The 23396-nt window shown below is 41.4% G+C and overlaps 1 protein-coding gene across 1 annotated transcript; it reads right to left on the bottom strand.

The window, feature by feature from the left end:
- Positions 1-15476: 15476 nt before the first annotated feature.
- barx1 (BARX homeobox 1) lies at positions 15477-19692 on the bottom strand. The gene is made up of 4 exons (XM_072472521.1): positions 19449-19692; positions 17742-18036; positions 16700-16784; positions 15477-16602 (listed from the first exon to the last, which is right to left on the bottom strand). The coding sequence occupies exons 1-4, from the start codon at positions 19651-19653 to the stop codon at positions 16438-16440; spliced, it is 750 nt and encodes a 249-aa protein (XP_072328622.1). The 5' UTR covers positions 19654-19692; the 3' UTR covers positions 15477-16437.
- Positions 19693-23396: the final 3704 nt, after the last annotated feature.

A 23396-nucleotide genomic window follows, 5' to 3' on the forward strand; every position in this document is an offset into this window, starting at 1 on the left:
GAACATATCTCTGCGCTGTTTCATTCAATTCTTCCCAATCAGGGCCGTCTTCCTCATCTAACTTTGCTCCAAAGGTTTCCTGGAAGCCTTTCTGAACTGAAAGCAGCGATTGCAGATCTGCAATCTGCTTCCGGCACTTTGCGTGATCTAATGTGCTTTGTCTTTGTTCTGTGGTGGCAGCATGGCGTGCTCTTAATGCTGCCTTTAGGTCGCTGCACTGTCTCTGCAATGCTTCCACCTGCTTTTCTGTTTCTTCACGTACCAGGACTGCACGTTGCGTGTCCTGATAGGCGTTTTCATATTGAGACTGGAAGTTGCTTAAGTGCACCAGACAAGACTGGTAAGCTCTTTTGGCATCCTCCACCTCTCCATCTTTTGCTGCCAATTTCCTTCCCAATTCTAAATTCTCCTTTTCTACCTCGCTTACATCGACCTTACTCATTCGATGTATGCCCTCAACTTCTTTCTGGAGCGTCCTAACGACCTCCTCTGTGCCTCGCAATTGTGCCAAGCAGGACACGATTGCCATCGGCTTGCGAGCTTTCCGTAAGCTCTTTTTGTGGATCTCGCTCAGGGTCTCCCACCAAGTATGTCCTATACTCCCGGGGCCTGATTCCTCGTTGTCACAGAATTCATTCCAAAGGGGCCATCCTTTCCCTTTGAGATATTTCCTGATCTCTTCCTCCCAAATGGGACATTGTCCCACTCTACTGCTGCTGATCGCTGCGATCGCAAATTCCGCGGGGTTCATGAGGCGTTCCATTGCCTGCATTGCCATCTTTCCTATCCGAATGCTGCTCTTCAAATTTGGGACAGGGGTATTAAGGCGGTGCTGTAAATACGGGTACGGCTTTCGCTACTTTCTGTTATACAAACTCCCGACAGTTTTGTTGCAACAAAAAAAATCTATCAATTTTACCTTATCGCCCTGTTATTTACGCATGCATACACACACTTCCGAATTATGAGTATTGATCAGAACTGCTTGAACACTTGTGGTTTTCTGTTTCCAATTGGATCTCTGATTCAAATTCTTGGGTTCTCCCGGAGTGGTTATGCCACTTCTAGATCGGGTCCCACCAGAGTCGCCAAATAATGTACCTAACTTTCTCCTTGGTTCAATTGCTCTGTTTTATTACCTTTGCTCTCGCGTCGCCAGGTATCTTTATGATACCGCCACGAGGTTCAAGTCCGAGTAATGATCAATAACCCAATACACCGATTAGTAAGATTTAAATCAAAGCACATTTATTATACACAGTAATCGCTACTCATGCACAAATTCTACGTCTAAGCTACTTCTGTAACTAACAGGCCTATACTTAACTTTGGACTGGCCCACCAGGTCAGGGGAACAAATGGCCTTTCGTTCGGGTTCTGAGTCTGCGGGATTCGAAGTTGGTACGGATTGGTAGCTAGGAGCGCTTATCTCGTAACGAGCGTTGAATTAAGACTTACGGACTTTCGGCGATCACTGCACCGGTCACGGTCAATGTTGGTTCGTGTTGCTGGGTGACGTGGGCAGGAAGAAAGGAGTGAAGAGCTGAAGAGAGCGATTTGAACTTGGGGCTTAACTCTTATAGTCCCCAGGGGCTTCCCGCCTTTCGGGGCGGACCCTGTACTTGGTCCCAAGTGATTGGACTTTGTCCCAATCGCTTGGTTCGATTTCTCCAATACTGGAGCGGTTCCCTGATCAATGGGCGGTCTTGAGGTGCTTTGTGTTGGCTCCTGCTGGTGCCGATGAGTCTGGCTTTGCTTTGTGTGTCCAAAATGTTACTTATTGTTCCCGGGGATTGCTCATCAGTATGCAGATGGCTGTTACTTTGTTATGCTGATGGCCGCTGGTACCGATGTTGTCTGGCCTTTGCAGAGGTAAATACACAGCAAACCTGCAGCTGCTGGTTTCTGTCTTGTTGGCTGACTTTCCCATCAGCCTTTGCCGTTCGCCATTTTAAATCGGGAGTTGGCCAATTTAGGTGGCTACAAGGGTTATGATGTTCGGGCCGGAAAGTGGAGCTGAGTCCACAAAAGATCAGCCATGATCTCATTGCATGGCGGAGCAGGCTCGAGGGGCCAGATGGCCTACTCCTGCTCCTAGTTCTTATGTTTTTAATAGACTGATAAAAGCCACAACTGACAGTGCAGTAAATTACTTAGAATTTTGGAATGCGGTGAGCTGGTCTGATACCTACCTAGTTTGTACAATAATTATCCTGTTGTCGTGGGATACCAAATTAAAGTAAAATACCTACTTTGGGGAAAACTTTAACAAATAACTTCAGCACTTACATTTAACAAAATAAAATATACTGGAAATGTCAATGGTACCTACATTTATATTCTACTGACAGTTATTGCACGATGTTATTGGAGTTTGAATCTGTGATGAAGCTACAAAATTCTAAATCACATGACCCAACCTCTATCCAATAAGAGGAGAATGGGACAAATCTGACTTGACTATTATACATTTATGGTAACTGTCTTCTACTGTCCTGGAAAAATTGCATATGTGATGTGTAAAACTTTATTAATTTGATTGTTTTTCAAATAACCAGTTAAAATTGTCTGTGGAAGCAATTTAAAAATCTGAGAGATTTGAAAGTAGCACCTGGTTACACTCTGTGTAAGTGGACAGGCTCTAAACGAGTTAAAATATTGCCCAAGCTTTACATGACAATGAAATGCTCTAATCAAAAGCTGCTTTCATTTTATTTTGAGACAAGCAACCACGCGATGCTGCTGCAGTATATAAATGTGTGCATTTAATTATAATACTATAATGTGTTCTTTACTTTGGGAGACAATATGGCTTTGTAAACGTTGATGTGCTGAATCTCTTCTACACCTCAATACATGTTCTTATCTATGTATGAGCGGCATAAAAAACATAGTGCACTGTTCCTCTTCATTGGCTATTTAGGAAATGACCAGTGAATATGTTGTAATGGAACAAAAGGCGTTGCAGATATGTTGCAGATATTTTCCTGAAGGAGTACACTTAAGGCACAATTCACCTTCTCTGATGAAAGTGTACTCAAAATTGAGTACATTATAGTTCTTAGAATCATTTTTAAGTCCATGAAACTTCAGAGGTTGGCTGGAATCTATTTAAGATCAAGACCAAAAGGGTGCAGCGCTCTCCCAATGATTAATTAATACAACTAAAAATTATTTCCTTAAAGTGTGAGTGACACCATATCTCAGTAATTCATTTTAGGTAGAGTTCCAGATGGTGTCAGTTTATTCTTTTACAAAGTTAACAAAAAAGAAGACTGTGCATTTTTATGGCTCCTTTGTCAGATAGCTCAAAAATATCCCAAAGCACCGCAATCGTAATGATTTCCCTTTTGAATTGGATTTACTATTGTCATATGTGCAAATTTGGCAGACAATGAAGAGAATGGTTGTCTTCTCCATATGGGTAGTAATCTGGCAGAATGAATTTAAAAGCAAATTATTGCAGATGCTGGATCCTGAAACAAAAACAAAAAATACTGGACAATCTCAGCAAGTCTGACACATCTGTAGAGAGAGAAGGAAGCAAATGTTTCGAGCCTGGGTGAGTCTTTGTCAAGTCCCAGGCAGAATGAATTGCCGAACTGGTATCTAGACCAACATTTCCATTTCACTGAAATCAATTCCATGGAAATGAACAATTTTATTTTAATGATTATTATTTATTTTAAATATTTTATTCAACGTTTTCAATTTTATACATAACAATTAAACAATAACAAACAACCCCAAATCATCCCTCCCACCCCCAACCAATAAGACCCCCACCAAAAAAGCGCCCCCTCAACTCACTCCTCCCCCTCCCCCCTGCCAAGCAACTAACGGTGACCAGCTCTTTAAAATACAGAATAAACAGCTGCCATCCCTGGTAGAACCCCACAATTTCCCCCTCACAGTGTACTTGACTTTCTTGAGGTATAAAAGCTCCATAAGATTTCCCCAGCCACACTGAGGCACTGGGTGGAGAAGCTGACCTCCATCCCATCAGCACTCGACACCGAACAATCAGCAAGGCGAAGGCCAGAACATCAGCCCCCAGTCCCATCTACAGCTCTGGCACGTCTGACACCCTGAAGGGACAGGGCTATAGTTCAATTTGCAAAATTGCCGACATGGTGCTAAAGACAGGGACCGAGAACCCCACCATCTTAGAACACGATCAGAACATGTGCATATGGTTATCCAACCCCTCTTACAATGCTCACACTTATCCTCCATTCCCGCAAAAAATACTCATCTGAGACCTAGTCAAATGAGCCCTATCCACTACCTTCAACTGCATTAACCCTAATCTCGCACACAAAAACGTAACATTTACCTTCCGCACAGCCTCGCACCACACCCCATCCTTCAGTTCCAAGTCTAACTCTGCCTCCCACTTGGCCTTTACCCCCCAACCGATACTGGGTCCTCCACCAGAAACCCTCCATAATCCTCTAGGTACTCCACTCCTCCATCCCTGCAAATGACAAAACTTTCTTAGGCAACAAGGATGGTGGCACCACAGGGAATGTCGAAAAGTCCTTTTTGGGGAAATATTTCAATGATTATAAACCTCATTGTTGTTTGAGATAATCAATTATTGATGGGATTGGCTGAGAGAGAAATGACTGCAAAACACAAAATTAACTCTTGTTCAAGTAGTGTTGCAGATGTTTTGCTTTATAAATGTGAACCACTGGAACAACCAGAAAATACCTCAGTTTAATATATCATTGTTACAGCATGTTTCAGCGCAGCATTGGGATCATATGTTCAAGTTCCAGAATGTGGCTTGAATCCATGACCTTCTGTTTTAGAGATGAAGCTTCAATTGAATCAAGCTGACAACAAATCAACAAAAAGAATGTAAGCAAACAAAGCAATGTTAAAATGAATACTCCTCCCAGTACCCCAACAAGTGCCAATTTGCATCTTGTTTTCGTAGAATCATATAATCCCTACAGTGCAAAAGGAGGCAATTCGGCCTATTGAGTCTGCACCAGCCTTTGAAAAGAGGACCCTACTTAAGCCCACACCTCCACTCTATCCCCGTAATCCAGTAACCCCACTTTACCGTTTGCACACCAATTTAGCTTTTCATGTTTTTGCTTTCTGGCAGAACTGACCTTTATTCTGCTATTAACATCTACTCTGGACACATGATTTATTTCTTCACTATTAACTTTACAACTCCCTTTGCCTTTTGTTCCGGGACATATTTGGTATGTAATCCTGCCCACACTCTAACCTATCCCTCACCTCTTTGGTTCCACCTCCTCCACTGACACCCACCCCCTCTCCTTTTTCAATAGCATTAAATTCATCACATTTCTACCTCTCTTCAGTTCCACAGAAAAGAACATATTGGACTTGAAATGTTAACACTGTTTCTCTCGCCATAGATGGTGCCAGACCTACTGAGTTTTACAGCACTTACTATTTTTATTTAAAATTAATGATTTGAAAGGTGTTGATATCTGTTTAAGTTTAATTTTTACAAAGGACTCTTCATGGCAACACATGCAAATAATGATTAAAAAAACAATCTCATGGATACCTGGAAATTTGCAAATACCTCCCCCTCCCAAAATAACCTGTTAAGTATGTACCATTGAGTACAATAGTAATTTACGCATTTGATGCCAAACATTTTAGATATTACAAGGACAGATATTTGTATTTATCCTCCATAATTTCCTGTTAGTTGACTTGATATCAGAATCTGTCATTAAAAAGCATGATGTGAGTTTTATGCATCATGAATTGGAGATGCTTTAGAAGCAATGTTCCTGTTGGAAATCAGTGCAGCAATTCTGTCCACAGATTATTTGGGCAGACATTAGAATTGACTGTTTTTGCATTAGGTTATGTTGCCATTTGGGAAATGTTTCACTTCATATTGTCCTTTCCTTGTATGCTTGCTAGGATTGATTTGACTTCTAATTATATAGGTAAGGAGCTGCAGATTTGTTTTTCAAAAGTGGTTAAAATGATGTGTTTTCCTGAGATTTTTACACGAAATCTACTTAACCGATCTACTTAACCGAAAGATTCATTTGCCTCTTGCTTGCTCTAACAATGACTGACGGTGTCCACTTTCACTTTTAGAATTAGAAGGCTGCTGCCGCTGAAGTGTGTTTTGAATCACATATAGAACAAGCTTGGACTAGAATCAATGCTGAAATAAAATGCAGAATCTCAATGCGAGTTCGCTGTGTCCATTATCTAGGCAAGGTTAATCTGGGGAAATCTCTTTTTAAGAGATGCAACAAAATATGTTCAGTGCAGTTTCTCCATAAATTTAGTCAAATATGTTTTCCTTACAGATTCAAACATTTCGCAAACCCTTTCAGTCAGAAGTGAGTGTGCTTGTTAGTTAAATCCAGTGTCATTCATTTCCCTGTTGCACAGTGCCGGCGATTCTTTAGATTGCCCTGATAGAAGGTTTGCAGTTGAGGTTTGAGGTGATGCTGGAACCTTCAGCGCCGATTATAGATTATTCAGGAAATGGACTTGCCTTCTACTCTCAGCTGCGCTGCGCTCAAGACGCAGGAAACCACCTGGGCTGATTTTTAATGTTAATATGAAATATTAACCTCAACACAATTTCATCCCAATGTTTCTGATTCTCTCTTTAATGGTTAAAGGCAATCAAAGGTAAGTCCACGAGTACTTCCCAGGAGATCTACTGAGAACTTTTGGTACCATGAGCATTTCTTTTTAAATGTGGTGTTATCCTGGCTGGAGTTAAACGGCTCCTTGTCAACCCTCGGTGTCCTGAAACGGAGTACTGGGGTTTCCGCATCTGTGGACCCTGGGTTTCACATTGTGAGTTGTGTGCTGTCACCTGCCTCATTGGTGTCAGTGCGCAGCTGAACCCACTTCAGATCACATAGTCTTGATAGTACAATACCAACAAGTGTCTAAGATAACAATGTGTGTTCCTGGGAAAATGATTCAATGTATAATTTGTACATGGGCGCACACGTTGCATTTCCGATAGGAAAAAATAGTTTGAATGCAGCACCTTGTCCCCGCATTCCGTTTCCCCAGCTTTTCAAGATGACGTGGGTGCTCTGGAGTAAAGTCCTTGTGGGAACTCAAATAATTCAATTAAGTATTTTATTCTGAAAGTGATGGGGACGTTTGCACTTTTATCTTTCGGGAAGCGGCCGCTTGTGTTCAATTATTAAATCGAGTGCCTAAATGAATGTGTGTTTTCACAGGGGATTCGACTTTCCGTAAACAACAAGCGGACAGACCAACATAAATCCAATGCCCCCTGTAAATTGGCTATTGCCGCTTATGCGGTATGTGTCAGGGTTTAGTAAGAGTTGAATGGATGCACTTTGAAGGATGCGGTGTGTTGGTGACAATGGTGTTGAAGAATATTCCTGTCAGAAGATCTGGGATTTTAAAAAATCGATTTGCAATATGCAGTACAGGTTTGGGGCATTGATAAATCTGAAATCCTGTACACTACCACTTGCTGAATTCAAAAATCCCATCTGCGGTTTACTCTGTCCACAGTTTGAAGATTCCACCACAGAAGAGAAAGATCCTAAACTCTAAATACAGTCTTTATCAGACGCACGTACAGAGCACGAACAACTAGGACATTTAATAAGCGGGTGGAGCGACTGTAACGAGTGCTCCTCGTCCGTCAGCAGAATTCGGTATTTTAAATAAAGTTCTACCTCCGAGTGACCTATCCATTTCAAATCATGAGGGTTTTTTAAAACTGCATTTTGTCTGGTCAATGCTATGGAAATCCAGAACGTGATTAAACTGTAAATAACATTCAAAGAGAAACGTACGAACTGACTCCATGGAAATCTAACAGACATGCTAACTACATCAAGTCAGCATTTGCAATTCAACCCAGAGGACTTTCGGAACAGACTTCGATTTCAACTGCCTCTGATAATTTGGTTTTAATTTAGGTAAAAGAGTTTATTTCGGGAAGTGTCAGAATTTCCATGTATGGTTGAAGGTTGTGAGGTTCTGCGTCTGTTTTGTCTTTGGTCTAGTCTAATAACTGGTCTAGTCTAATAACAATAATAGTGGCTTAGTGGCAGAGTTGTATTTGCCACTGGGGACGCAAAGCACCCCCAGTGAGTCATTCCCGTTTTAGGAGTGAAAATTCAGGCTGGGGTATGTATATAGTTCATGCAAAATACTGCGGATGCTGAAAATCTAAAACCAAAAACGAAAATACTGCCAACACTCAGCGGGCCAGGCAGCATCTGAGGACCTGCAATTTACATTATATATTTTAGTCCATTTAAACAAACCAGGGACATGTTATTCGGCAGAATGAGGAACTGTATCAGAATTCTGTCGGGTTGCCTTGTACAGAATATGCTCGCTCTTGTACTCTTACCGTGTGGGCCCTGTTATGGGATGGAAAACATAGAAAGTGCTCAATGCATGTAACCGTTGTCTAGGCAAAACCCCACAGACACGGTGTAAACAGGCTTGTATTCGCCGTCAGAAATACTCTCCATCCGTGGATAATATGAACACTGCCATTGGGTCTTGCTCCCTTCTGTACCCCTATTTTTTCACATTGACATGTGAAAATCAAAAAGTATCAGTTTTGGCCTTGTCTCCCCTCGGCAAACGATGCTCTGGGACTGGGAGGTCAGTTCGGTGAAGATATGCAGTAGCAGCAATCGTTTTTAAGAAGCAGAATTGCATGCGAGTATTTATCCAGTGAAATATGTCAATGGCGCGATTACATCTGGCCTGGTAACTGGCGACAATCCAGTCTTTGTTTATTGTAGTTTTATTGCAGTGGTGTGTTTTTTACCTCTGAGATGGGGAGCTGCGTGACAACATGCCACATGATGATGGCATATGACAATGGAAAACAATCAAAAACAATCACACGGGTAACACATCTAACAGTGATTCAGAATGTCTGTCAGATGTAACATGGAAAGCAGCGTCTACGCGAGACCTCATTTTACAAGGTAGAATGCATTTTATTGAACCAGATGTATACAGATTTCCGGTACGGTTGCAGGCTTCAGAACATTCGCATTCAAACTCAAAATAATTGCTATCTAGGATATAATCATTCAATGTACACTTATCGCCCAAGAGGCGAAGAATTCAGATTTAAATGGTGTAACATTTAATTAATAAAAATAATTAAATTCACATTGTATTGTTGTGGTGCCCTTATTGAAAACATATTTAATATATTCTGATGGAAGGAAAATAAACTTGCATTTCTTTGAAGCGCTTTTTATTTTTCGGGGCGACGCTTTAGTCAATGAAGTGCTATTGAATGGTGCAATGTCGGGGGAAGTCTGTAGTCATCTCCCAGGATAGACAATTAAATTCGACAGAACTTAATATTTTAAAATGACAATCGTCGACCAGTCGACCCCACCGAGCGGTGGAGAGATTGACAGAGTGTTGACAGTCTCAAGGATTATCAAATCAATTCAAGCTTGTGGACGGCTAATTGTGAACACAGACAACTACTCTCGTTTTGAATTTTTTTTAAATGAGTCTTTGAGGTCGGTGCGAGCTCTTATTTTTTCAAATCCTGTTCACGAGTGCTTCACATGCACCCAATGTCACAATCGTACAGGGGCCGATTCGAATTTTAATTCAGCAATTTCGGTCAATACTTTGCAAAGGCTAACGGGAATTGAGTGCTCCTGTGTATTTCCTCTGTCCCAACCAGAAACAGAGGAAACAACATTCAGCCGTTGAGGCTTGTTGGAATACCCACTTAACCAAACCAGCAACAGGCGCTGGAATGTGGCGACTAGGGGCTTTTCACAGTAACTTCATTGAAGCCTGCTTGTGACAATAAGCGATTTTAATTTCATTTCAAATGAGGTTGAATGACGGGGCAGTTCCGGCCTTATTATCAAGACAGAGCGCCGTAACGTGCTTGAGGTACAAGGAAATGGTTCAATTATCAATAGAAGTGTGTTTGCCATATACCTTCTGTCCCTAAGAAAGTGATATGACGTAGTGCAAGACTAGAAACATGAGCTGGAAGGATAATTTCAGTAATAAACAATTGACTCGGCATTCCTTCCCTGGGAAGTCTTAGTTATTTTCTTAACGATGTGTTCTGAATGTTTTTTTTAAAGAAGGCTTATGTCATTACAATCATTCTACCAAATAGTCGTAATAATTTTAGCCATTAGGCCAAATTAGGAGAAATTCTCCAATGAAATGAAAGGTTAATTGCCCATTTAACCTAATCATCCCAGTGCATTAATTCTAACATGTGTTGGCTGCATACCGGCCGGTGTATTGCTGGGTGTGTGACTTGTTCTTCGCCCTCTCATTAGTGTTACAATGCAGTTGTGTCCAGGTCTGCGTGATTTGTCTGCACGATTTGTGTTGATTCTAGCTCTGGGCTCGTCAGATTACACCACGTTTCGTTTTTGTGTTTAACCTGGGCAAATGGATCATTGAATCGGCAGGCCACCAAAATGGGCCCGTGTGGGCCGGATTCTGCAGACAAATTCATATCTACAAAAGCTTTCTTTACATACCTAATATTTCTCAGCAAGTTTAAGTTAGTATAAATAACAGGACATTTCAGCCATAGCGAGAAAACACCGCTGCCAATATTTAGTTTATATAATGTTAGCTATTTTAAACAACTGTCTGGGCTGTTTTGTAACCCTGAAATATGTTGAAAAACGATTTAGATTGGGATTTCTCATAATTCAGCCGCGGGGACTGAAATTATTATGGTCAAGTATCTTTGATATATATAGGCCTGTTTCCTTTTAGTTACTATGCTGAACATCAAGTTAAAAAAAGGTTAGGAAACTGCGGTTCAGTACACTAAGGTGTATAGGTTCTCAAAAAGTATATGGTTAAAGAGACTGAGGAAAATGCTTATTTTGGACTCGGCTTTATTGCAGAGTGTTAGGATGCTGGCATAATATTGGCCAGCTGTGTTTGATTTGAGTCGAATCGGCCAGTAGCTCATCTGATAACCATCAGGTTGTAGCCTTCACAGGAGCACAGTGCTGACATTGTTATTCTGCAAATGTCAATCACACAGACTTGAGTCCTGGTTTTCCCCACCTGTCTGCCGCACCTTTTCACCTTTTGACTCCCGGCTTTCCTGGCCTGCGAAAAGAAAGCTTGATTTGATAGAACTCTGGGGGAAAGTTAGCGCGTTCCTCGTTTTCAGCTTCCTTTTAAATGCGGAGGAAATGCTTCAAGCATAATTTGAAGGGCAGTTCCCAGCTAGATTTCTCTCCCCTCCCGGTAGCCACGTCCCCATCCCCGCATGTCTTCATTTTATTTATCACGTGCTGTTCAGTGTAAGTATTAAATGCAATGGAAACAGCTTGACTCTATGGAGCGGGAGTTCCTTGCACTCATGGGGTGTAAATTGGTAATGCATTAATTGTTTTAACCGAACTGGAAGACAATGGCTATTTTCAAATATTGTGACTATTTAAGATATTGTTCTAATTGACTCTTCATTGCAGTATAAGTCTACTTGTGACAATAATAAAATTTTATTATTATAAATGTTGCAATGAACCTAGCTTAAATAAATGTGTTGGCCCGTTAACATCCCCTCAGTAACTCACTCCCCCACCCCCTCACCAACACATACAAACACACTCCTTGCCGAAATCCAAACTCCGTGTAGACTTTCAAAGCAAATATGAATATAATATTTTCAGTGGAAAATATTTGTTTTTACTTTGATGAATAGTGGCCTCCCTAGCCTGTTATTCATTCAAGAATACAGGATGTGAATTCATTGTCGCCATCCCAGTGATGTCTAATTGTGTGTCTATATAAACTACCCATATATAATGTGTGCATATTAAACATATAATGTGTGCATATTAAACATAGTAAAATAAATCAACCCCCATTTCTAGTTCATCAAATGTCATTTAAATTACTAAAGATAACTATACTGACAACTGATAATTGTGCTAACACTAAAACAGTGTGATTATTTGTTAATTTAAAACATTTTCGAATCACGGGCGTACTTTTCCGAGTTGATATTGTTTTCAGCTCCCAGGTTTGAGTTTGCAGATAGTTAACATCCGTGGTTCGCACGAAGACTAGATTAATCGAAATAGTCCGAATCAGTCAAACGTAGAGTTAAACCTTTCTGATTCTGGGGTGCTGGAGTGCGAATGGATCTCTTGTATTATTTAGATTGTTCTATTTAAAACGCTTTGAGTTTTCAGCACAGGGTGTTGCAAAGATTATTTAGGTCCCATTGGTAGAAATTGTCTTTGTAATGAATTTACGAATCTACCCTATATCCTGTGATGTGGGCCACTTCAGTTTAGAATTCATCCGTTACCTCCGTCCGGGTTGAAAACGGGCATTCAAGATCCAGGATGTAGAATGCATTCTGCCTTCAATAATAATTGTTGCTTATGGTTAATGAATGTTAGTTTTAGGATTGAATATCCGTGACAACAGATTATGGACCAGTTGTTCTTTTGTCATTTAAGATAAAAGGGGAGTTATATTTCAGGAGTAACAATTTAAGGATTTTCTAATTATGTTTATTTTCCACGCGATAGACGGGAGGAAAAAGTCGAAACACTTTTGGTTAAAAACGCATCTTGAGTGTTAAGGAAACCTGATAGATGTCCCACACTGAGAAAGTTGTTTTATGGTTTAAATTAATGGTGCTTTCCTTTTGATGTATGTATTGGCAGAAATCCACAAATATACAGTGCATAAATAGATTCATAAAGTAGCCATTTCTTTTAATTATCCAAAACTGAATTGGCAGCCTAAACCTTCAATAAGAAGATTAACAAAAATAGAAGAAAAATATTGGTTCTAGGCAAGCAGGGGCAGATCATTTGGCCCTTTGAACCTGCTCCCCCATTCAATTCTACCTCAACTCTGCCTTCCTACACTATTCCCATATTCCTTCACTCCCTTTTTATCCAAAATATCTACCAAAATTAAGACATCAAAATGTCTTAATTGTATTCAAGAGCTCGGCATCCACAGCCCTATATTAGACAATGGTAGACAATGCCAAAGATTTACAAGGATAATGTTCTCATCTCATTCTGAATGGCTGACCCATAGAATCCTTACAGTATATTTGTCCCCTCGACTATGTATGGACCCTACCAAGAGCACCCTACCTAGGCCCACTCCCCCCACACATGGGCACTAAGGAATAATTAGCATAGCCAAACCACCTGGCTGTGCATCTTTGGACTATGGGAGTAAACGGTAGCACCCGGAGGAAACCCACACCAATTACACTGGGAGAACCTACAAACTCCACAGTCATCCAAGGCTGGAATTGAACATGGGTCACTGGCGCTGTGAGACAGCAGTGCTGGCCACTGTGCCACCGTGCAGCCCCTTGCTTAGACCGCCCCCTTGCTCTGTGATTATATGACCCATAGGTCTAGACTCCCTAGCTAGGGGAAATATCCTCTCAATATTTACTCTGTTAAGTCCTTTCCGAATTTTATATGTTTCAATGAGATCACATTTGATTTTCCTGAGCTCTAGCAGAAAACTTCCTGGTTTGCTCAATCTAACCTCCTAGGACCATACCCTCAATCCAGCAATCAGTCTACTGAGCCTTTGGTGCACTACATCAAAATAAAGTATACCATTCCTTAGATAACCAGACGCAAACTGTGCACAGCACTTCAGGTGTAGTCTCACAACCACCCTATTGAATTGCAAGGAAGACATTTTCCTTTGTAATAAAGGACAGGATGCCATTTCCTTTCCCAGCCTGCTGCACCTACATGGTAATTGTCTGTGATGTGTGTGCAAGTAGCTCAGGTCCTCTGAATACCAGCATTTCGCCATCTCTCACAATTTAAAACAATTCTACTTGTCTATTTTCCCGCCAAAGTGGATACCTTCCCATTTTGCCATATTAAATTTCATCTGCCATGACCTCACCCACTCACATACCTAACGTGTGTATATCCTTGTGAAGTTTCTTTGTGTCCTCCTCACAGCTTAATTTCCTACTTCACTTTGTATCCATAACAAACCTGGATGGTTTGCTCTCAGTTTTCTCATGTAAGTCATTGAGGTACCTTGTAGATAGCTGCGACCCAAGCACGGTGTACCCGGCAGTTCCAGCCTATGAAACTGAAATTGAGCCGTTTATTCTTACTCTGGTGTCTGTCTGTCAACCAATTCGCAATCCTTGCTAATATGTTAGCCCATTCCCATGAGCCCTAATTTTGTATAACCTCCTCTGTGGTATCTTATCATTTAGTTTTGAAAATCCAAATGCACTACATCCCTCATCTACCCCACTGGCTCTAGCCGCAAGACACTAGTAGATTTGTCAAGCACCATTACCATTTCATAAATCTGTATTAACTTTGGTTATCATATTTTACGATCTCCTGCTACCAGGTCCCTAATAATAGATTCCAACATTCTCCCTCCGGAATGATATGTAATCCACGTTATGTTTGAGTAGATCATATCTTTATTCCTTGTGTAATGTTTTTTCTTTGACTGACACAGACTTTCTTTTTTGAATAATTGACCGTGGCACAAGGCATGGCACTGGACCACTTAAAAAACAAATCAGAGGCCCGTAACGGTGAAGCTGTGGCCTGCGTGCCTGGGTGTAGCAGCAGTTCGGTTTTGTCAGCATCCCTCTCCCACTTCATGTAGAATCGTCAAAGTTTCGGCTGAAGGCCTTTAACACTCACTGCCTCTCAGTGAGCCTTTGTACTTCCGTCCAGAGTTGGTGACAGTGTAAGGCCGTGGCAAGGGGCTGACTGCGCCTTTCACTCAACTTCACATTAAGAAGCATGATTAAACTTTGGGTTACCGACCAACTCGCCAGCAGCTTTACGTCTAATCAGTCAGAACACAGAGCCATGTCTAACTATGTGATTTCAATCGTGTGACATTTTCGTCAAGGAGTAAAACAAATAACAATCTTTTACTGTGTGACAGCGACCAGAAAAAAACCAACGTGTGTTAAAAAATACAAAATCGTGAGGATTCGATGGGAACAGGATCATAGAATGATGATCGGAGTCGGAAACGGGAACAAACTGCGAGTGAATAGTTGCGGGGAAAGCAACGATTTGCAAAATGAGCGCACGAAACTGCAAAAAAGGCTGACTGTCTATATAACACGAGTAGTTGCATATGCATTTAACTTAAGGTTAACGGGGGACCTCGTCTTGCCGAATATGTGGAATCTAAACAGTTTGCAATCGCTTAACATCCACTCACGGTTTTATTTGTTTATGTATGGTAGCTGAAAGGTTTAGCCACCTAAACAATGACACTGTACGTTGTAAGATTTAGGGAGGAATCCTGGGAGGAATAGAAATTATTTTGCAATATGTGCCCTGAGGATTAAACTGGTACTCAAAAATACCAACCCTCGGCTGATTATAATAGTGTCATATATTTCCGAGCCTAACCACGCGCTGACTCGCTTTAAAGTGTTAAAATAATAAAAGAATATATATAAATACGAGGACTGACTAATCTTTTATTGTTTGTATCCGTGTAAAGGGTAGTATAAACGGAAATATAAATTTAACAATACAAGCACATTTAATTAGATATCAAAATTTCAGTATTTTTCCCTTGTCGAAAGGCACAAGACACACTTTGGCATTATGCCATAGTCATGGTTGCAAGAATTATTTACAGTTTCTCCCACCTTTCACAAGTGTATGAAATCATATATAAATTCGGTACTTGGTACAAACACTTCAGATCTGCTACTGCAGCTGTGGCTCTTTCGCACTGAACCATAACATATTGTACTTACTATCAAACTGCTTTGGTCAAAATATTTATAAAACTAACTTGACAAAGAGGCACCACAGGATCCTAGGCTGAAACGTAAAATAGATTTCACGATAATTGCATCGCCCTCGACAATACTGACAATTTGTAGGAGAAGGTGTTGGAAAGACTGTTGGCACAATGTGTAAGCCTGAGCTTTAATGTTAAGCAGCCAGAACGTGTGTGAGAAAAACGTTAAAATGCTGGAATTACGTGCAATTGGAGGAGAAATGCGATCATTTTGACGCACTAAAACAGTTCTGCGTTCCTGTCTGGACAATCTTACTCAGGGAATGAAAACAATTGCATAAAACCGGACATGCTATCGGCAACAAACTTCCATATCAACTGCAAATCGATCCAAACTCCCAAGTGTAACTAATTGCTCATTAGAATACAATAATGGGTGAATCTGCCAGCGATAAGTTCCTTCAGCTGGGTGTTTGGAAAGAGAGGGGGTGGGGGGCAGAATAACTCAAAGGTGGAGCTGGCATTTACAGTCCTGGACTAAATTCCGCATGTTTGACCCGTCAAGCACGGTTAGACAGGTGGCTCTCTGGAGTTTCAAGGTCAGTGTGTAAAATTGGTGTCGACACCAGATGAGGATGGACATGGTTTTGTTTCCACCAGCTCGCCACGTTATTCTTCCTGATTCACTTCAGAAGGCGATGGGGAATTCTTGATTTGTTTTTCGGCTTGCTTCGCCTTCTCTTGCTCAGAAAGTTGTTCACTTGTAGGAATGGAATTCTTCTTCGGGCGACCTTTCGGCTTCGTCGGAGACTCCAAGCCTCCGCCTTGCAATACCTTTGAAAAAAAAATAACAGCTTAGCGACCAACCGCTACTATATATATTTTTTCAGAAACATTCTTCATGTTTCAACCCCTTACATTGAATACTTACTATTTTCTTCCACTTCATTCTCCGGTTCTGGTACCAAGTTTTGACTTGAAGTTGACTGAGGCCCAAAGATTCTGCTAAGTCTATTCTGTATTTAAAAATAGAAGTAAATATATTGGGACAAATTGAGATATCATGTATTTAAAACCGCAACGGCCCCGAAAGTAAATGCGTCGATGTTGCAATCATTTCACGCGCTGGATGGTCTTGTAAAAATGAACACTGTACTTTGGAAATGGTGCACACATGCCCTTGGTGGAGCTAAAAGTAATACAGTGGGTTGCTTGTTATTAACTCTCCACATCCCCCGATTATCATCAATACGAAGCCCGGAAGAAATATTCCAAAATACAAATTGCTCCCTTTGCTATTCGAATTAATCTGCATGTTTAGGTTGTGGAGAAAATATTTATTGGGAATATCACTTGTGATATCAGGATGAAATGGTGATGTATCACATTGGATCCTCATGTCCGTGTGTATATGTTTCAGTTGATTGCTGATTAGCGTGAGTCCGTTTGTGTATTTTTGTTTATTTTCTACTCTCTTTTGTTTTTGTCCAATTACCCCCTACTGTTCATTAGTACGGTCAGAGGATATGATCAAAACTATAAAATTGATTTTACGGGTGATTTTAAGTTTTAACGCGAGAAACTGCTTAGATCAAACGTCAGATCAGACGAGGTGCAATGCTTTTTCTTGTCAGCTTGGATCTTGTGTATGGAAACCATGACTTGGATTCAATTTGAATTTGAATTGTTTTTTGGAGCAAGCAATGGAGATGGTTTAAGGGCTTGCCCTGTCCACTCTACGCATTGGATTTGTAACTTTAAAAAAAAAATGTTTGCTTCATTTTTAAACAGTCAGAAAGCATTGTTCGCAATGAAATGTTTAAAATAATATCAAATGGGATGTTACCGAGCTGCAGAATGCAAACGAGCGTCTTCTTGTTGCGTTGTATCTGTCTTTGCAAAGTGTCATGTTGTGCTTTTGAAAATGTATGTAATGTATTTTTTAAAAATAAAGTGGCAATATTCAAAGTTACCTGTCTGGCGTTGAGAGATATTTCTGCTTTTCAAATCGTTTCTCGAGTCCCATGAGTTGGAGTTCAGTAAAGACTGTTCGGCTCCTCCTGCCTTTTTTCGCCTTGTTCCCTAGTTCGGGACCTTGTTCGAGTTTTGAGCGGAGGTGCAGATCCAGGGGAAGATGCGGACCTCCGGGCCCAGTGGTCAGGCTCGATCCTCCGGATACCAACGCTGAGCCCAACGGAGCGGCAAGACTGCATGAAATCGGGCCCAGCGGGAACTTAAAAACTCCAGTGTGATCTGATTTCAGGCCAGCTGCAAGGACATGGACACAAATGTTACTGCCGATTTTGGAGTGAGCTCAGAACTTGTACTTAAGGCCACTCCAATTAAAGCTGCCTTCGCCCACATATCGTAGAACTGCGCAATCAACTTATAAAATGATAAATATCAGTGAAATACTGGAACAATTTAAAATCAATTTTCAGAGTAGAATTTTGTTCCTCCTAACTCTAGACTATTTATATTTATAGAGGGTCGTGAAGCCATCAATCCCCCTAGAAGGGTTCTGTCACGCTGATCTAATTATGTGAAAAAAAATCAGATTTTTAAAAAAAATCAATATCTAAACTATATTCAAACTTTTGTTTTAAGGGACCATAATATCTCGCAATTCTTCAATGCAGCTTATTTAATTGTTGGTAATTTACGAAGCAAACATTGTTCAAATTTATATTGCACACTTGTTTATAGGAAACGGTTAATTATGTATCTTCCTTCAGAACACTGAGTATAATTTCAGTCAGCAACAAGTCATAAATACTATCCATTGCAACAGGACTACACATTTGTTTTTATCCGTCAGTTAAGGAAACAGGAAATTATTCAATTTCCCACGCCTTTCACCAATTTATTTTCCGCAATGAGCAATGACATTACTCCGGCTCCAGATTGAAAGAATTGTAATATTCGATTGCGACCTTGTTTTGCGAAAGAAAAGTTGATTATTTTGAGCAAGGGTTGATTTTGGAGAGTGTTTAAGTTTGGTACAAGGCTGGACATTTGTGTTTTTCAGTGTGTGTGAGAGTTGGGAGAGATGAGATTCCCCTATTTCAAAATAAATGTTGCGATTATCCTGGGTATTCGGGGTTAGAATACTTTTCAACCATATATTTCCGACCTGGGCGCACGCTGTTTACTCTGAGAATACATGGTTGGGGTGCCGGATAATATTACGAGGAAATTAAACACCGGATATATTTTTGGTAGATGACAGATATCGTGCTAAATATGCAGCAGTTATTGTACAATCGTAAACTGGCCGCCCGCTTGCAACCCCCAGGCAGCTTTTCTTCACTGCCTGCATTACTGGATTGCTTTGCCGAGGCCTGGTGAAAATATTTACAGTGGACAAACACTTCATTGCATTGTTTCGATTTATTACATTCTCCCTCTCCCAATTTGTGAGATGATTGTCTCCCGGGTAATTCCATGCTGTGTTATTTGTTTCATTTAACGTGCCACCCACGACTTAAAGCCAGTATAAATTGCCAGAGTGGTCGCTAGAGAGTGGTGCCTCATCCGAGAAATTAGCCAAGTAGAAAATACTGTTAATGTGTTACAAAGAGAAGCATTCTGAGGGAGCAGATTAGAGTAGTTTGTAAACCACCTTTTAATAATGTAGCCTACATTGAGGAAGCAAAGAGTCAGGAAAGATTTCCACCTACCTAGATGGCTGTGGTAGGGCCGACTGTTGAGCAGGGCATGGACCCCAAATTTGAGGAGCTCTCCCCCATTCGTGGCTTTGCCTGGGCCCCGGGGTTCAGTCAGTATCTCCTCGATCATAAAGCTCCTGTATCGGTGAGACCTGTAATCATGGATCGGCTCGTGAGGCAGGTAATGAGCTTCCAGCTCCAGGGGGTTCTGCATCATTTTTCTTTAACGCCACAATCCAGCTGAGGGTGAGAGTGGGGGGTTGGGGGGGGGGGGGGGGGGGAAGCGTGGGTGGGTGGGTGAAAGACACCAATAATGCAGGTTGATGTTGCCCTCCAACACTGCTCCGGCTGCTCACTAAACTCCGCAGGTTCGCAGCTGGTCAGTGCTCTCCACCACAGCGAGTTTTCAATTCGAGGCAACAAACGGCTTCATTTTGACACATTCTCTTTCAGGATGGAAAGTGGTAATTTGAAAGCGGGCGGTCCCGTCTCTCGGTCGCTAGCTCGATCGGCCGTGCTGTTTGCTTATTCACTTGTAGTGATTTGGAGCTTTTTCCGGATATCTAAACCGTACGATCTGGTCGGGAGAGAGCGAGAGTTGGGAGACTTGCAACATCATTAGCCCACGTGATTTCGTCTCTTTCTCTCTCTCTCTTTCTCTCCCCCTCTCTTTCTCTCTCCGCCCTGGAAGGAACCACCCAGAACTTCCCCCAGCCTATAGCAGCCCTCCTTACTCCTCATTAACTGAAAAATATCCCGGCTGCAATCACAGGGGTTGGAGTGCAAACCAGTCAATCCCCTGCTCCTGCTCCCAGAAGCAGCGTGTCCCACTTTGAATTAAACACACTGAACTGAAACGCTCCAGAAATGACTAATAATCAGTTCTGTTTAATAGCAATTGCGATTATTAAAGCACTGGCTATTGACTTCGCTGACTATGGGAGTATCCAGTTCGCCATTTTTCAGACACTGCAGGTTATTGGCCATCCAGCGCACTTTACAGAAAGAGAATGTGATATTAATGCACATGGCTGCAGGCTTGTGCTCTGGACTCTAGAGCACTGGGAGGAAGGACGGCGCATGGCTCTGATTTATTTGCTCGGCTCCGCGTTGTTAAGTTCTCTAACCAGTTGCAACGAAGGAGACTAGTGAACCAAGGCACAAGATATAATGAGTTAAGATGTGTTTTTCTTTTAATCAGCCTGTTTACAGCGGCAATTCATCTTCTAATCTCCCGAAAGAGGCCACTTCCCGATGGTGAAAATGGAGGATTGGCATTGAGCACAATGCCACTTGTCTTCCGCTTGTATCATGTACATCAACCTCCGCAGGATTTCCCTGAGAAATGGGCACGTGAACTCTGGCGCGAAGGGACTCGTGTCTCTAGTTCTCCAAATAAGTAACAACATAAATAGTCTGGAATTCATAGCCGCACCACTCCTGGGCGGGTCTCCCCGGTTCGAGACTAGTTTTGAGGAAGAGCAGAATAGTTTACGCGAACGCATCCAGTACATTAATGAAAATATTATCATTCTGGAGAAGCCTGGGAGTTGGAAACGTACATTTCGGGACAGATACACCGATGTCCTCCTAATTTAACGGTACTTTGTGGCAGCTGAGAGTGTTAGTAGTAACCTGAAGTCTAAAGTTAAAGGACGCAAGCAGGTACCGTCCAGTTAGGCATATGTTTTCTAACAGTCACAATCCCGGTAAACCATAAATAGATGTCAGATCTCAAGTAGATAAATTTATATATACAAGCACACACATATATATTAATACACACACAGAGATATATATACAGATATATCTCCTTCGCCATAAAATACAGCATAGCACGTCTCCGCATTATAATAATCTTTTTAATAATCTTTATTATTGTCACAAGTAGGCTTACATTAACACTACAATGAAGTCACTGTGAAATGCCAGGTTCAGAATTATTTCCTGCCAATTGCAGCAGTTAAATGTTAAAACAAAGTGTGTGCTCTCAATCTACTCATTCAAAAAATAGTTTTTTCGAAACCTTTGTCCCTTTTGTCCATTTCCTCAATGACAGTTTGGCAAATATGTCAACAGTTTAGTTTTATACTTACACCATGCAAAGATGGAACAGTCTTTGACCTTGCTTTCGACTGTGGGGGAAAATACACCTATTCGTTTTGAACAAGTAGAAATTGTTGGGCCGATTTTTCCAATAATCACAGCAATGGTCAACCGCCCCCCCCCCCCCCCCCCCCGGCGGATAAGTCAGCTTCTAAATAAAGACTCATTAACCATGGCGTTGCAAATATCTCAGTCTCGTTTCTATTTTCTGAAATAGAAATCGACCACAGCTAATTCCCCCTGCCAGTATGAGCTTGTCTTACACACATTGCAATAACGGGAAAAACTGTCCGCTGGAGAGTGGGGAGTCCGGAGCGGCGTGTTGCCTCCCAGGTAACTTCTAATTCTAAAACTTCCTCTAATGAGGTTTCGATGTAATCAGAAAGATACCGTTTTACAGTTGGCTACTTGTTATAGTTATTGAATGGAAAACGCAAAATTGAGAGGTGTGGGTAAAAGCAGTTCAGTTCCCGAATTTGATACTTCCTGTTCCATTTTACATTACACAATAAGGAAAAAATGCTGGATTAAAATTGTCAGGGGAATATTATGTCGTTCCAATGTATTAAATACATCAAGTTTATTGGGTAATTGAACGTGTTTTCCATCTTTGCAAAGTTGACTAATCCACCCACTGTTCTCTGACTGAAATGAATGATCGAAAGCTGCCAACGACAAGCAAACTTCACATCCACCTCATTACATAAAGGGCAACTCCACTCGCACCCCAGTCTGAAGTTCAGCTCTGAAAATACATCTAATTGTGTTGTTTTTCCATGACAAACATGACAGTAAAACATATTAGAGTTGTTCTAAATCCCACAACACGATACAGATTGGAATTACCGCTTCTGTATGGAATATTTTAAATCTAACAGACACTTCAGCTAGACAAAGCACAAAGTGAACGAAGTGCTTGAATTACGAAGTTTGATGACAGATTCTAACACCAGGACGATTCGAATGAGATTATACAACACAGTTTCCGGGAGGTAAAGGATAATGCTAGATAAATTAATGAAAAGGGCCCTACCCACATCTCAGGTAGATTTGTTTGTTTTAATTTTAAACTGAAATGATAAGGCTCCAGGACATTACATAAAATACATTTTGTAAATGTAAATGTCAGGATAATGTATTATGCCTGTAACGTAATTAGGTCACCTGACACGTTGCTAAGTTTTGATTAATGTCTTGTTTACTTCACCTTTGATTAAACGAATAGAAGTTCCCCCATTGCTGGTTGTATCGTCATTCCCTCAAATCAAACCTTTGCATTAAAAAAATGAATATTGATGCTTCTGCATTGTGTTAAAGTCACAAAGATAAAGGTTTTCCCAGGGTAGAGAGGTCAATTACTAGGGGGCATAGGTTTAAGTTGCGAGGGTCAATGTTTAGAGGAGATTTGGGCAGCAGGGTAGCATTGTGGATAGCACAATTGCTTCACAGCTCCAGGGTCCCAGGTTCGATTCCGGCTTGGGTCACTGTCTGTGCGGAGTCTGCACATCCTCCCCGTGTGTGCGTGGGTTTCCTCCGGGTGCTCCGGTTTCCTCCCACAGCCCAAAGATGTGCAGGTTAGGTGGATTGACGATGATAAATTGCCCTTAGTGTCCAAAATTGTCCTTAGTGTTGGGTGGGGCTACTGGGTTATGGGGATAGGGTGGAGGTGTTGACCTTGGGTAGGGTGCTCTTTCCAAGAGCCAGTGCAGACTCGATGGGCCGAATGGCCTCCTTCTGTACTGTAAATTCTATGAGATGTAGGAGGTAAGTTTTTTACACAGAGGGTAGTGGGTGCTTGGAACTCGCTGCCGGAGGAGGTGGTGGAAGCAGGGACGATAGTGACGTTTAAGGGGC

Source organism: Scyliorhinus torazame, chromosome 13, assembly GCF_047496885.1.
Source record: "Scyliorhinus torazame isolate Kashiwa2021f chromosome 13, sScyTor2.1, whole genome shotgun sequence".
In the NCBI taxonomy this organism is placed as follows: Eukaryota; Metazoa; Chordata; class Chondrichthyes; order Carcharhiniformes; family Scyliorhinidae; genus Scyliorhinus; species Scyliorhinus torazame.